Source organism: Onychostoma macrolepis, chromosome 02, assembly GCF_012432095.1.
Source record: "Onychostoma macrolepis isolate SWU-2019 chromosome 02, ASM1243209v1, whole genome shotgun sequence".
Classification (NCBI taxonomy): domain Eukaryota; kingdom Metazoa; phylum Chordata; class Actinopteri; order Cypriniformes; family Cyprinidae; genus Onychostoma; species Onychostoma macrolepis.
In genome coordinates, this window is record NC_081156.1 from 7,186,602 (window position 1) to 7,201,073 (window position 14,472).

At 34.9% G+C, this 14,472-nt stretch overlaps 1 protein-coding gene across 3 annotated transcripts; it reads right to left on the minus strand.

Annotated features, from left to right (window-relative positions):
* Window positions 1-2,281: 2,281 nt before the first annotated feature.
* aqp1a.2 (aquaporin 1a (Colton blood group), tandem duplicate 2) lies at window positions 2,282-10,262 on the minus strand. 3 transcript variants are annotated; one of them, XM_058764604.1, is made up of 5 exons: window positions 9,879-10,262; window positions 8,786-8,950; window positions 8,543-8,623; window positions 7,189-7,394; window positions 2,282-2,860 (listed from the first exon to the last, which is right to left on the minus strand). In XM_058764604.1, exons 1-4 carry the CDS (start codon window positions 10,242-10,244, stop codon window positions 7,197-7,199), a joined length of 810 nt encoding a protein of 269 aa, XP_058620587.1. In that variant the 5' UTR covers window positions 10,245-10,262; the 3' UTR covers window positions 2,282-2,860; window positions 7,189-7,196. The 3 variants fall into 3 exon arrangements, with proteins under 3 accessions (XP_058620587.1, XP_058620593.1, XP_058620588.1); XM_058764610.1 differs by having other exon boundaries at window positions 2,284-2,860; window positions 7,217-7,394; XM_058764605.1 differs by lacking the exon at window positions 2,282-2,860 and having other exon boundaries at window positions 6,919-7,394.
* Window positions 10,263-14,472: the final 4,210 nt, after the last annotated feature.

Here is a 14,472-nt window from a genome sequence, read left to right on the forward strand (position 1 = left end):
ACTCCGCCCACTTGTAGAGATCGAATATTCAAGTAGTTTATCCCTTTTCTGTCCCTGAAAGTAAAAACGAAAAATGAAGCCGAATTCTTGATTTTTCGTTTTGTTTGAACAAATGAAAAACGAAAAAGGTGGCGTTTTTTTTCATTTTTCAGATTTCAATATTAAATCAAAAAACGAATTATCCGAAGGTACACGGACCCATGATGTTGATATAAAGTGTGAATTGATTGAACTTTTTCTAAACTGTTTTCATAGATAGGTCGAGAGAGATTGAACATCTAGAGAGAGAGAGAGAGAGAGAGAGAGAGAGAATAGTTTGTCATTTAACATTTCTATTGTATTTCTAAAAGTTGACAAATGTTAAATGATTTGCAGATTCCATCTTACCTCACTCTCTTTCAACATTAAAATGACTTGTCCCCCTCAATGTCTATCGTGGTCACGGCCCTGTTTTAAATATATTTTTCTTGTATTTATGCCCATCCCTGTTGATGGGCCACTGCTTATCATTTGCACGTATTTTTAAACCTTGCTAATTTAAACATTCAAGAGATTGTAAGGCATTCAAGCTTAAGAAGATGCAAAAGAACTCAACTCAACTAGGTGCGCACAGAGAGCCGCATTTCAGAGAAGAGATGCTCGTGAAGCAGTGCTATGCAACTAATTATTTAGTTTGTGTACCTGAACACCTACAAACTTAAAAAAAAAAAACTAAATAATTGTTTAATTTGTGTCTTTGTTCTAGGGGTGTGCAAATAATCGAATGCAATGATCATGCGCATCTAGTTAGTAAAGCCGGTTCAGTGATTAGTAGTTCATCTCCTTCGCGTGCTTTCAGATGGAGCGGCATTTAATACACAGAGCCGAAGTTCGCTGACTTATTTGTTTATACATTCAAGCATTTATCCAGATTCTGTCTCTGAAAGAGACCATAGCCTATCAAATTGCCTCAATCAGTATTGCTTCTTTGTAAAAGTAACAGCATTAACACAAAAAGCACAATTAATTTAAAAACGTGGTATGTGGTAATTCACATATTCAATGCATTTCTGATTTTTTAATATTTCTTGTTTCTTGGGCTTCACTTTTGATGGCCCTTTTGTTGCTTGTCAGGGACACACCAAGACAAAACAAGAACTTTAGTCGCCACCTGCTGGATACAATCTTTATTTGAAGCGATTTAGGCCTATTTTGATCGCTACTGTAAGACAACAGTGTGTTTATATTCAAACTATAAACTTTTGTTTAGAAATAAGATTGCGTAAGTGATTGAATCATGTTCGATATCTGGCTATTTAAATATCCAAAACAAAAAACTTCAAAGCTGTGTTTAGTGGGAATCTACCACAGCCAGCAGATGGATTTCTAGAACTTGGAGAACAAATGAAAATGTATAAAACATGTATTATTTGTGGAGTGAATGGTCCATCTTAAAAAAAATCAGGGGCTTTTGGCAAAACATCAGGGGCTGAAGCCCCCAGCCACCATTTAGTATACTGTAGACTATTTGTTTTATTAGTACGGTATTTTATTCAGTTTTATTTATCATATGTTCTCATATTTGTGTTTTATTTTATTTATTTATTTTTAAATTTATTGATATATTAATATAAAGTCACATGCATTCTAAAAATCTAAACAAATAAGATATTATATATTTTAAATTAATATAATAATTTATACATTTGCCTAATCCTTTTTCTTAAAAAACCCCCCCTGAGATTTGAGTATTATCATTCAATATTATCACAGTTGTTGGTTTTGTGAAAACCTGTATTTGAACTGTTTAGTCATTTTACGGTGTAATATATATTACTATTGATACTACCACTAGTAGATATCGCCTTATCCCACTCATACGGTATTATTTGTGCAGGTCTTTAAAAAGTTTTTAAAAGCCTTAATTTTGATTTTAAATATCCTGCAGAAATGCTGGTTTTGACTGCTGGTAATGTGGTTCTGAGCAGATCAGAATCAACACCAAACCATGATAAACTGTCACTCTTACCTTCATTTTGTCTAACATTCAAATAGGCCTCTTAAAATGAACGCTTGAGGTATAATTCACAGTGATATGATGTGTAAATATAATATTTTAAACCAATTTTTATGACAACATCACCAATAACCTACTCAAAACTGGTATGTTCCCACTTTCCAGCTGTTGTTGTAGTATTTTGCCAAACTCCACATGAACTGAGTAAGGTGTGTGTGAACTTCACAACATATTCCCAATGTTCCTGAATTCTGTGGATTTCGACAAAATGTCCAGCAGATGTCAGTCTTTTAAGTTTAAAGCATGGTGACATTACAAAGGTGTTTTGATGTAAAACAAGTCAATGTACAATACTCATTTTATTTTTATATGTTTATATTTCTTTAATTTCTAATATGGGGGTGGATTAAGGGATGGATGGTCATGCATTAATATGTGCGTTGTAAGTACTAATAAACAGTCAAATGCTAATAATATGCATGCTAATAAGCAACTAGTTAATAGTGAGAATTGGTCCTTAAATAAAGGGATATAAAAGGTGTAATTTCTCGGTACTTTAATGTCACTTCTCAGCTCAGGGTCGAGTGAAGTTACATGCAACTATGATGAATTCATTACCTTTCTTCTTCACTTAGTTTATTTATTTATTTGTAGTAAGACAGTAGATTCTGATGTTCATCATACAATAATGGTAATAGAGACAGAGCTTTAATCATCTAAATTTTAAGAATAATATATTTAATCTGACATAAACCATCAATGCAGTATTACACAGATGTGCAGATCTAATACCCGGTCAATTTATATCTGTCAAGAGAGGAGTTTTCCTGGTGGTTCTGCATGTAATCCATCTTTACTCAGCTCCTGCAAAGCAAAAAAAAAAAAAAAAAAAAGGGAAGAAAGGAAAAAGACAAACACAAGTCAGAACTCTCAAAAATGTTTTAATTTTTGAAATGCATTTTTATTGTATTATAAACAAACAAACAAAACCCCCCCACTGAGATTACACTTTCGGGTGTCTGTTACACGGATAGCAGTGCAGAATAAAGATGGTGGATGTGGGTGAGGTATTTTGATGTAATCATCCAGAGTATGAATCCATCTTTATCTGATTCCATATCTAATCTATTCTAAAATAAAGTGCCTATCAGGTATTTAATAGGCCTATAATTGAAACTGGAAGTGCATGTGTCCTTGGAAGGATTGGCACATATATTGCGACACATTTTCCACTGAGACACATTCACATTTATCTTTAATCTTGATTTTATCATTCCCAACAGTTAACAGACATTTAAAAAATCATGCAGTAAGACAAACTATTCCATAGGACTGTCAAATAGAGACTCAAGATTTGGTACTATTGTTCACAAAGATGATGATGTCTTTCCTTTTTACATCATAGCAATCTCCTTTAATTTGTTTAGGAATTGGCTTTTGTCTAGCAGTAGAGCTGGGCTTGAGGAGATCTACGGCATGTGTTTGTTTATGCCTCATCGGCACAATGTGAGGAAACTGATAACTGAACGTTTGGGTGTTGCAGTTCTGTCACTCGATAAATGCTGTTCAGAAGTGTCACCCCACCCTCAGAAAAGCCACCCGATATATACTCTTCTCTGTTGTTTGTGTTTCGATTGCTACAGCAGAAGTTAAAAGCTTCTACGCCAGCAAGTTTTCATGACACATTTGTTTAAAACTTTTCTTCGTTTGCTGAATGATTTTATTTTCTTTCTGTGTTGGCTAGTTTTTTTATTCTATTTTATTATTTCAGCATCTACAAAATCTCATCACTGCATGGCTTCTGAATCCTTTACGAAAAATTAAGCAAAGCAGTGTAGGAGTGAAAAGTGTGATGTTGGACAGACTGACAGGAACGTGCCATCTTTAATCATAGTGAATTGGGAGAATCTAAAATTCAGCAGTATGCCATAAACATAAACTAGCTCATTAAATGAAACCCAAATTTAAGAAAACAGAGAAATTTAAGACCAACAGAGAGTGATCAAAAACATCAGATTGTCTGACAAACAGATTGCTATAAATGCATAGGTTAACTGAAATCACAGTTACAGTATATGTGACCCTGGACCACAAAACCAGTCATAAGTGTCAATTTTTCAAAACTGAGATTTCAACATCATCTGAAAGCTGAATAAATAAGCTTTCCATTGATGTATGGTTTGTTAGGACAGTATTTGGCCGAGATACAACTATTTGAAAATCTGGAATCTGAGGGTGCAAAAAAAATCTAAATACAGAGAATATCGTCTTTAAAGTTGTCCAAATGAAGTTCTTAGCAATGCATATTACTGATCATAAATTAAGTTTTGATATATTTACGGTAGGCAATTCACTAAATATCTTCATGGAACATGATCTTTACTTAATATCCTAATGATTTTTGGCATAAAAGAAAAATGATTAATTTTGTTATCAATATTGATATAAATATACCCCAGCGACTTAAGACTGGTTTTGTGGTCCAGGGTCATATATGTGAAAACATGCAACGTGTTTTATCAGTGAGGCCCAAAGAAGTATTTTGAGGAAGGGGAGCAGGTAATCAGCCCGTTCACCCCAAGAATAATAAAGATAACTATAACGATTGCATTCACACCTGCAAACAATAACTTTTTATTCATTCTCAATGCACGTTGCAGTTTCAAAGTAAGGAAAGAGGATGATCTGCTGCTGCTTCACATTGAAGACTTTAGATACGGTGCACACCTATAGACCTGAGAAACAAGTGCGCAGCCATTTTTAGAATTCGGTTTTTGAACTTCTATTTTTGCAGTAGCTCATTCCACCTTATTTTTCAATGCTGAAGTAAGCCATTTTCTGTGAATGTGCGAGACTTCCGGTTCATTAGCCGCTGCAGGGAAACAATGAGAAGAATAACAAAGTGCAGTAAACGGTAAAATGGTTTGCACTACAAACCAGTGTGTTTATAATTAAGATAACACTTCAAAATAATATGGTAAGACACACCATTTTGACGTATCAAGCTGCAAAATGAGCTGCTTTGTACAGCTAAAAATAGCTGGAAGCGGATGCCACCAGAAGCCAGACACATTAAATTTACAAATGGCTGCGCTCGATCTTAGGGGATAGCATCACTACTGAAGAGTAATTAGCTGATGAAGTGGATTTACTTCTCGTAGATTTAACTAAAGTTATTGTGCGCTTTGTAATGCTCGAGGTCTATTACTTATGAATGGGAGAAAGCGCAATGCACAATATGGCGGAATAGTCCAGCCTTCTCAGTTGGTAAAGTCATTGCGTCACTGCAGCTAACTTTAACCAGCAGATGTCCTCAGCATGCTATGTTTCGAGTGCGTCTGAACAGCAAATCTAGCTAGTGTAATCTATCTGATCTCTAAAATTGAATCAGACTGTTACATTGTTTGCTAGCCTGGCATACTGACCTAATCTTGAATTTGAATTCTGACTGGCTGTCAGTGTTTTATTGTTCATCAGCTGGGAAAAATATTTCTGAAAGTGATTCCAACGATATCGCTCCACTGTATCGTTATCGTTATAGCTGTGGTGTGGACTCTCTTTCATGTTTATATAGTTATTGTTATCGTTCTTGTTGTGAGCAGGCCTTTAGGTATGTGCACTGAACATAAATCATAGTTTTCCAATGAAACCAAGCCAAAGTTTATGATTACAATTTGAATGTCGGCCAAAAATTTTAGGCATGCACATTAAATTCTTTACATCCCTTCAATGCCGTTCCATTCTGATGCATTTTGGGATGGCCCTTTGTTTTTCAGTGGTATTAAAACAGATGCTAGATGATTGTTTGTGATTAACAAAAAGCTGTACCTAAAGAGGTTTAATTGCAGTTACTTAATAGGGTTCGGTGTAGTGCTAATTAAAAACGCTATACGTGAGTAGATCCATGCATACAATACCTTTGATTGTGCCAAAAAGGAAACCAAGTCCTTCCTTTCCAATGTACTAGTGGATATTATATTTTTAAATGATGTTAACAGTTAGCGAGACATTCAGGTTGTGATATTGTCCAATGGCCAGCTTCCTTAAATTATTTGTAATTTGTGAGAGTCAACAAGTTGCTGACTCGTGTGACAGCTTTAGTTTCAGTTAGTCTAGAGGTGATAAAGAAGTTGACATCAGGTCGGTTTGTACGTGTTAACTGCTTTGCAGAAGTGTTCTCATAAAACACTCAGTATAATGTTGAGAATATTTTGCTACAAATTTGCAAATGCTTAAAAATGACCTGTAATTCTATCAATGTTAAAACTCTTTCCTCTATAAATAAATGTCCTTGCAGAATAAATGTATTATCTATTATGTTTTATGATATATATATATTTTAAAAATTCTACTTGCCCCAATTTTTTGTTTCCACATATATATTACGCAGCAAAAAAAAAATTCAACATTGATAATCAGAAATGTTTTCTGAGCAGCAAATCAGAATGATTTCTGAAGGATCATGTGACACTGAAGACTGGAGTAATGATGATGAAATTTCAGCATTGCATTACGAATACATTACATTTTACAATATATTCAAATAGAGAGCAGTTATTTTAAATTGGAATGATAATTCACAATATCACTTTATTTTCTGATTTTCTGACTTCTTTCATCCAAAAATATTCCAAATTAATTGTTCCAAACTTTTCACCGATTATATGTACAGTTCTCGTCATATGTTTACAGACACCTTGCAGAATCCACAAGATATGATTATGTGAAATTGCTTATTGAGGGTACTACAAAATAAAAACAAAACAAGCTACTTGTATTCTGCAAGGTGTATGTGAACGTAAGACCACAACTGTATGTATACAGTATGGGGCTGCCAGCATATTGACATTTGAGATTACATTACATATGAATTGATAGTATAATAAATATTGATATTCAAAAGTCAAGATAAGTCATGGTAATGCTGAAAACAAGATTCATTTATTCAGTCATCTGCCAGCCCTTAAAGCAGAAATAATTTGCCTTCCAATGAATAAATCTGTAAGAGATATTATAAGTGGGACACGGAAGTAGCTGTGCAAATAGTCAATTTAGCCAGAAAAGAAGCTGACAAAACTGTCGTTAGGATAATGACAAGAGAAATGGTATTGTATGCTTTGGTGTTGTATGTAGGTATAGTTATCAGGTATCTACATACAAAACCCAAGGACATAACAAGCAGTTGTATTTACAAGATATTTCAGGGCCTGGGCCACTGACCAGAACCAGATCTGGGGATTCGGGGTTCGATTAGTGGTTCTGTCGCAGACGGCTCCGGATCAGCTGTGCCTTTCAGAACATTCATACGCTTGCGAAGAGCTTCCTTTTTTGGGCAGAGCAAGAAGTCGTACACAAGAGCAGCAGCCACCCCTCCGCTCATCGGCGCAATCCAGTAGATCTATATGAGGAAATAATTATTACATTTAAGAAATAATAAAGCAATTAAAATGGTCATTTTATTTTATTTATTTATTTATTTATTTTTTTTGCAAAAGAATGGGTAACCAAAAAAAACAATCATTTTCCTTTCAGCCCTAAGAAACTTAGAGGAAGTACAATGTGTCACAAAGTATGCAAAAACAGTTGTGAAGAATTGCAAGTGCATTTTAACCTAGGCTATAACCAAATCATAAAGCAATAAAATACTTTTTTTTTTTTTTTCAAAAAGCAATGGCGATTTGTTATACTGGGTGCATTACTTAAAAATTGTAGTCTGTTACCAATTCCAAATTACATGACAAAAATTTAGTTAGTAATGTAATCCATTAAATTACACATTTGGTAATGTAATCAGATTACTTTTTTGATTACTTTTAGATTACTTTTGACCTAACTTGTTTATCACATTGATTTAAATAAATTAAAATAAATCTTGTAGCATATTGATATAAAAATACAAAGAGAAAGAAAATATATTCCATTCATTGTTATTAACAACATGAAGTGCATTTAACATTATATTAGGTCAAAGTTTCACAAACTGGGGTTTGTGAGTTTAATGAAAAGCTAAAAATTAATTAAATCACAAAAATGTAAAAAAGAAAAAAAAAAGATCTTTTAAAAAGCACAACAATCAAAATAAAACACTCAATAAAAATATGAAATATACCTGTTAACATGTGACCATGTGAATAATATGTAATCATGTAATCAGTAAAAAACTAACTTTAGTCTAATTTCTTGAAGTGTTTTAAAATATAATATAGTCTAATTACAAGTACTTAATTTTTGGAACCTGATTATGTAATCCAGATTACAGATTACCCAGCACTGGTTAAACTTTATTTCGTTACTGGTTATGGTTATGGTTAGGGATAGTAGAATAATTTGACTTTCATAGTTACTTATAGTCAGTTGAGGGAGCATCAAAATAAAGTGTCAGCAGATATTAAGCAGACAGTCTACTAATACGCTAATGACTGCTAGTTGACATGTAGTTGCAAAGTTACTTATAGTTAGTAGAATGTCTAAAGTGGATTATCAAAATAAAGTGTTACAATTTGTTCTTACAACAATCTAATAGAGAAAAAATCTGGAGGAACGTACCCAGTGGTTTTTAAATGCTTCGAGAACAACAGCTGGTCCAAAAGATCGAGCGGGGTTGATGCCGCACCCGGTGTAACTGATCTGGGGACAGGAATGATGAGTCTTATAAAGTTTATGATGAGCAACTTCGCATAGAGCAGAATAGAGACTTTACTAAACTTGGCTGGAGACCTACTGATCTAATTTCCAAGATCATTAGCTACATATCATTTACTATTGGTTAATGAAAAGTCAATTGCTTACTGCAACTAGGTGCCCTAAACCAACGGACAGTCCGATGGCTAGGGGTGCAGAGCCTGTAACATCAGTTCGATGTTTGTCTGTTGTGGCCAGGACACAGAGCACCAGCTGAAAGGTTGCAAAAAGCTCAATCGCAAATCCCTGACCCGCTTTCACTCCGTTACTCAGCTAAGAAAAAAATGAAAAAATGAAAAAAAATATTGGATTACATTGTAAAGATGCGAAAAAGGGATTCAACAAGATTATAGTACTACAGTCACATTACAACAGCAAGACAGCATAATAAATGCAATTTCAAGACCATTTAATATTTGGATGAATTTTGAACAACTGCACCGTTATTATAAGAACAAAAAGACAGCCCTTTTATCAAACGCATTAGTCACACTACATGGGATATGTTGTCAGAATGGGTACCTAAAATAACACTTTTTATTCTAAAATTTAAGCAATTACAAAATAAAATTCATGAAAATGGAAAAGATAATACACAAAACAATTGTTTTGGCCAACAGAAATTGTATTTAAAATATTAAATGAAACAAAGAAAAAAGTATAAACTTTGCTCTCAGGTCAAGATTATTGTCATTTTATATTGTCATTGCACTACTACATAGCAAACTGTTAAAATATCACCTGGAAAGTGTTTACATTGTTTACTGATGAAATAATATTATGTATTAAAAATTATTTAAAATATTTCATATTTTAAATGCACATGTTAACTTTGACAGCCCTGAAAACACATTTTGTAAAAACTAATTTGTTTTTCATAGACACCCTTTTGCAGCCCTGGACGCCATTGAAAACTATTTATTTAGGTAACTCTTGCCTGAATATACTGTATGCCAGTGTGATTTTATTGTTATACAAACAAAAAATAAATAAAGTAAAGATACTGGAAAGAGGAAAGACTAAAACAAATTGTAATTTAAGACAATTTTGAATTTGAAACCAACATACAAAATCTTATAAAGCTATATAAAATAAACATTTATGTAACTTAGAGTAGCCCTTAACACATTCACCGCGTGACAACAATCAACAATGTACTTTTAGTGGTTGTGATTTAATTTTACATTTAAAAACAACTTACCATATTGAGTCCCAGTGTGGATTCAGGGTCAGGACTAACTTTTAACATAATGCCACTTGCCAGCACAGCTCCCAACATCTGGGCAACGATATACATGAAGGCCCTGAAGAAACTAATCTGACAGCTGACCAAAAGTCCTAAAGTAATAGCTGGGTTCAGGTGGGCTCCACTGATATGCCCCAAACTCTGAGCCAATGTGGCAATGGCCAGGCCAAAAGCTAAAGCTACTTTAACCTCTTGGTCGGGATATCTGTTATGCTTGTTTCCAATGGCGGAGGCTATGCCAATAAAAACAAAAACCGTCATCCCAACAAACTCTGCCAATACCGCCCGCCAAAACGACCAACTTTTAAGCTCTCTTGCCATTACGAGTATTGTTCCTTTTCTGCCTTTTAGCTGGTAAATGAAAATGCCAAATAAGCTACCACTTATAAACACTTGGTGAAAGATGGTTGACAGGAAACTGGTTTTAACAAAGCAACCACAGTTTTAGACCAGAAAATGGCAGGAGGAAGGAGGTAGTTAATTGCTAACTGCCTAAGAGATAATGTCACATAACAAGGACATTAAGATCCAGTAGATCCATTTTCAAATCAAGATCTTTGTCTGTTGCATTTTTGGGAGTAATATGTTCCCTGGATCCTAAGCTGCCCAAAATATATTGTGCACAAGGAACACACTATTCAAGGTTTCCGGGTTTAAGACCTGGGGCTGTTTGCATAAACTGTTTAGACTAGTCTTAAAAAGTTAGTCATCTTATTTTTTTCTTCAAGACTGGCCATAACTTTTTTAATTCAGTTATGAAAAGGTAGATTGTTCTTATTTGTATTGGAAAAGTGAGACTGATTACCCCTTGACAACTGCTAGTTGGTAAAACTAGTTCTGTCATGACAACACTCGGAGGGATTGGCATGGAAATGTACATGACAATGTTAATGTATTTGATCTTGGCAGGATAGATCTGCTACGCTGCTGCTGCGGCAGAGCAAGTACCGAGACTTGCTACTGCCAATATATCCACAAAATGCTGCTGTGAGCATGTAGGAAATACTGCTGCTGCAAATATAACATACATGAAATAACCCCTTATAGCATACATGTATCACCTCATAGCAGATCTATACAGGTGGAGCTGGGGAAGGTGGAGGGTTTCTGAAGCACGCTGCGAACTGCTACAATAAGCACTAGTCATATCTGAATGTTGAGCAGAGAGCTCATTGGCTATAGATACAGGAGAGAACCAATCAGCTGTGCCATGTGATAATGATGTCATTAAGTCAGATTGAGTTAGACCAATCAGACAGCACCATCTAGAGTTTCATGCCAGAACTCTGTATTTCTTAAGGCACAGTCTTAACATGGTGGCTACGTTTATGTAACTGGCCCCTGGTCACACTAAGACAAATGTTTGATGTGATGAACATTTTAATTCGTGAAAACAGTGGCCAACCAATAAGATTTGTGCTTTTGGTCACATTCCCAGAGCCACTGCTGTTACATAAAACTATGACTTGGTGTTTGATAAACACCATCGTAAATACAAAAATCTTAATGGCTGTTTAAAAACATGTAAATAATATTTGAGTTCCTTTCTTGACAAGCGGTGTCAGAAACGGAAAGTTGTGCAGTGTCAAATTTCTGAAAGTGCCACCTAATGAGAGTGAATTTGCATTTTCATTCAGGCCATATGCCATTTTTATGCATTAGTCTGAACAGACAAAATTGCATGGAAAAATCATGCAACTGATTTTGCCGAACATTTGTGTTGGAACAGGCACTTTTTATATACTTTCATTCTGGGTTGGTGTGCAATACGCGTGACATGAATTTTATCATCAGAAGAGTACACACATACTGTAGTGCACCGTCCAATGTTTGTAACCGCTTGCACAAGTGCTGTCAATTGTTTTTGCCTTACTTAGTTTGTCTACAAAGTGCCAACACTGAACTGGGCCATTGTTTAACTGTTGAAAAAGAAACAGAGGAGATGGAACAAGAACAACACTACTGAACACTACTGAAGACGCCAAAAACAACAGACATCCGCATTGACGAGTGCACGTCTGAGGGGATTAAAAGAAGGCCGCAAATCAACATAAACACATTTTTATCACTCATAACTTTTGGAGAGAAAAAGCACAGACACTGGACGAGGACAAATCTCTGTAGTCCACATGTGTCGAATGCCTGTATCCACACATGCTGTCAAATGGAGTATACTTGGAAAAGCTGTGCATTCAACAGTGTGCATATGCTAACATACGCACAAAAAAATTAAGTATACTTTGGACTTTAGGGTAACATATGGTTAACCTTTGGAACATTTCTACACTCCCACATTTTTGAGTAATATATTGTGTTTTTGGGACTTTTTGTTTAGTTTTTTGTTTTCTATGAACTAAAATTGCCACAGATTGTGCTTGGTGCATGTACATTTACATAAACATTTGATTTCGGCGTGGGACGCAGGCCAAACATTTGTGTCTTTGGCCCACAGGCCACCTTCTGAGGAACCCTGTTCTGCATGTTTGGGAGATATTACGCTCTTAAATAAAATTTTAGCAATTTAGCTCAGATCTCTAACCCACATTAGATGCTTGGTTCATGAATCGAAAACCAATAAATCAGTCTAAAATCACCTAACCCCTAGAATTAACTCTCACCTGTGCACATCAATAGATTTAAGGTCATATATGAGCCTTTTTGACTATTGAGAACATAAAAAATATCCTTACAAGTTGGTGCGATGTACCAAGTTGCTAAAAGTCATCCGATGCTCTGTTTTTTGTAAATTTCACTTTGAGTGTAGAAATTGTCACAGTTGCCATAGAAAACACTTGCACTGCATTGTAATCCAATGTACCTTATAAAACCCTATAAAAAAGTCTCATTTGCCTGCTTAGGTGTTTGTTTGTGCATGTGTGTAGGTCAAATGTCCTAATGTGCTAATATAGGGAAATACCATTGCAACCAACTTAAACAAATTGAAATCCCAATGTAAACACTAACAGATTTCCCCCTATATTAATCGTGTACACAAAATAACACTTAATTTCAACATTAACTCTAATTTAAAAGTCTGAAGCAAAACACGCTGGGAAAATTGACCTGCTGTAGCTCATTCAGACATAACTTGTTTCTTTTAAGCATGATGAACGTTCAGTAGTAATAAAGTAAAATTAAGTTTTTGCATTTAGTACATTTGACTGTTAGGTTTCACAGTGCTGGTTGCAAAAGTTGGCCTGCACCTTCTCTGCACCCGCTGGTTGGGTACTAAGATGCACATTACATTTCCTCAGCTATATTTTCTTTAGATTTATTTATTTACACAAAAAGTGCATTTTATAGTAAGGTTTTGTCTCAGTGCCTGAGATTTTTATTTCACAAAATAAGACTTTTGGGGAAATTGTTACATTTTGGAGATATATGCAAAGAATACTCCACATCAAAGGACTAACTCTGTAGACCTAGGAGAGGGAACACACACACACACCCACAACCACAGACACAAATATAGACACAAATACACAAATATAGACGCTGATAAGAGACTCAACAGTAGTAGTTGACAAAAGAAACTTGTCTTTTGTAGTTTCACGCTTTGCTGTACAAACTGTTCTGATTTTCTGTCAATTATTCTCCTTTAGGACATCCAGAAAGAAATGAGACCCTATGATATTTAAGATGTTGTCAACATACTACACTTACAGTGTAAGGAAGAAAAAAAAAAAAACGAGTTAACATCTATATCTTGGGAACAAAGGCATCAAGCAAACACTATGATTGGATTAATCAGATATGAAATAAATTCAGTATAATTTGCATTGATTCAGTGAGTCTTTTTCCAGAACCGCTGATGTCATAAACACTCTGTTCACAAGTTATTTACCTTGATTTGTCTTTGTTTTCTTTGCATGTCACATACCTCAAGCATGCTCTTCACTGATACTGTCCTGTAACATCCTCTGTGACTTTTGATCAAAATGTAGCAGCTTAATTATTGGTTGTGATGGAAATGACAACACTGGTGGCAGCATTTGAATCAAAGACAGTGGTGGGAAAATCTGAATTTATATTTATGCATTACCCAAAGAGACTTACATTGCATTCAAGGTCTACATTCTGTCAGTACATGTATTCCCTGGAAACTGAACCCATGAGCTTGGCTTTGCTAGCGCTGTGCTTTGCTGGTTCATCTACAGGAGTCCTCTGGGCATTCCTGTCAGTCATACCACAAGATGGCACCGTGACTTAACAAGAATATTTCATGTTCTGCCAATTATGGCAAAATCATAATTTAGAGCAATGTTAGAACTGTCCCAAAATCAGTGTATTGTCATTTGTTATTCACAACTTTTAAACTAATGCCAAATAATGGTTGCACTTTATTTTACAGCATGTGCACTTCCATTCGCTTACAATGTACTTACCTAAGAAAGTACTGAGTAATATAAGGTAACTACATGGGTTAAGGTTAGGTTTAGGGGTAGGTTCAGGGTTAGTATCTAGTTATTACCTAGTTATTGTAATTACTATAATAACTACATGGTATGTACATGTGGAGCAGGACTGTAAAATAAAATGCTACCCAAAT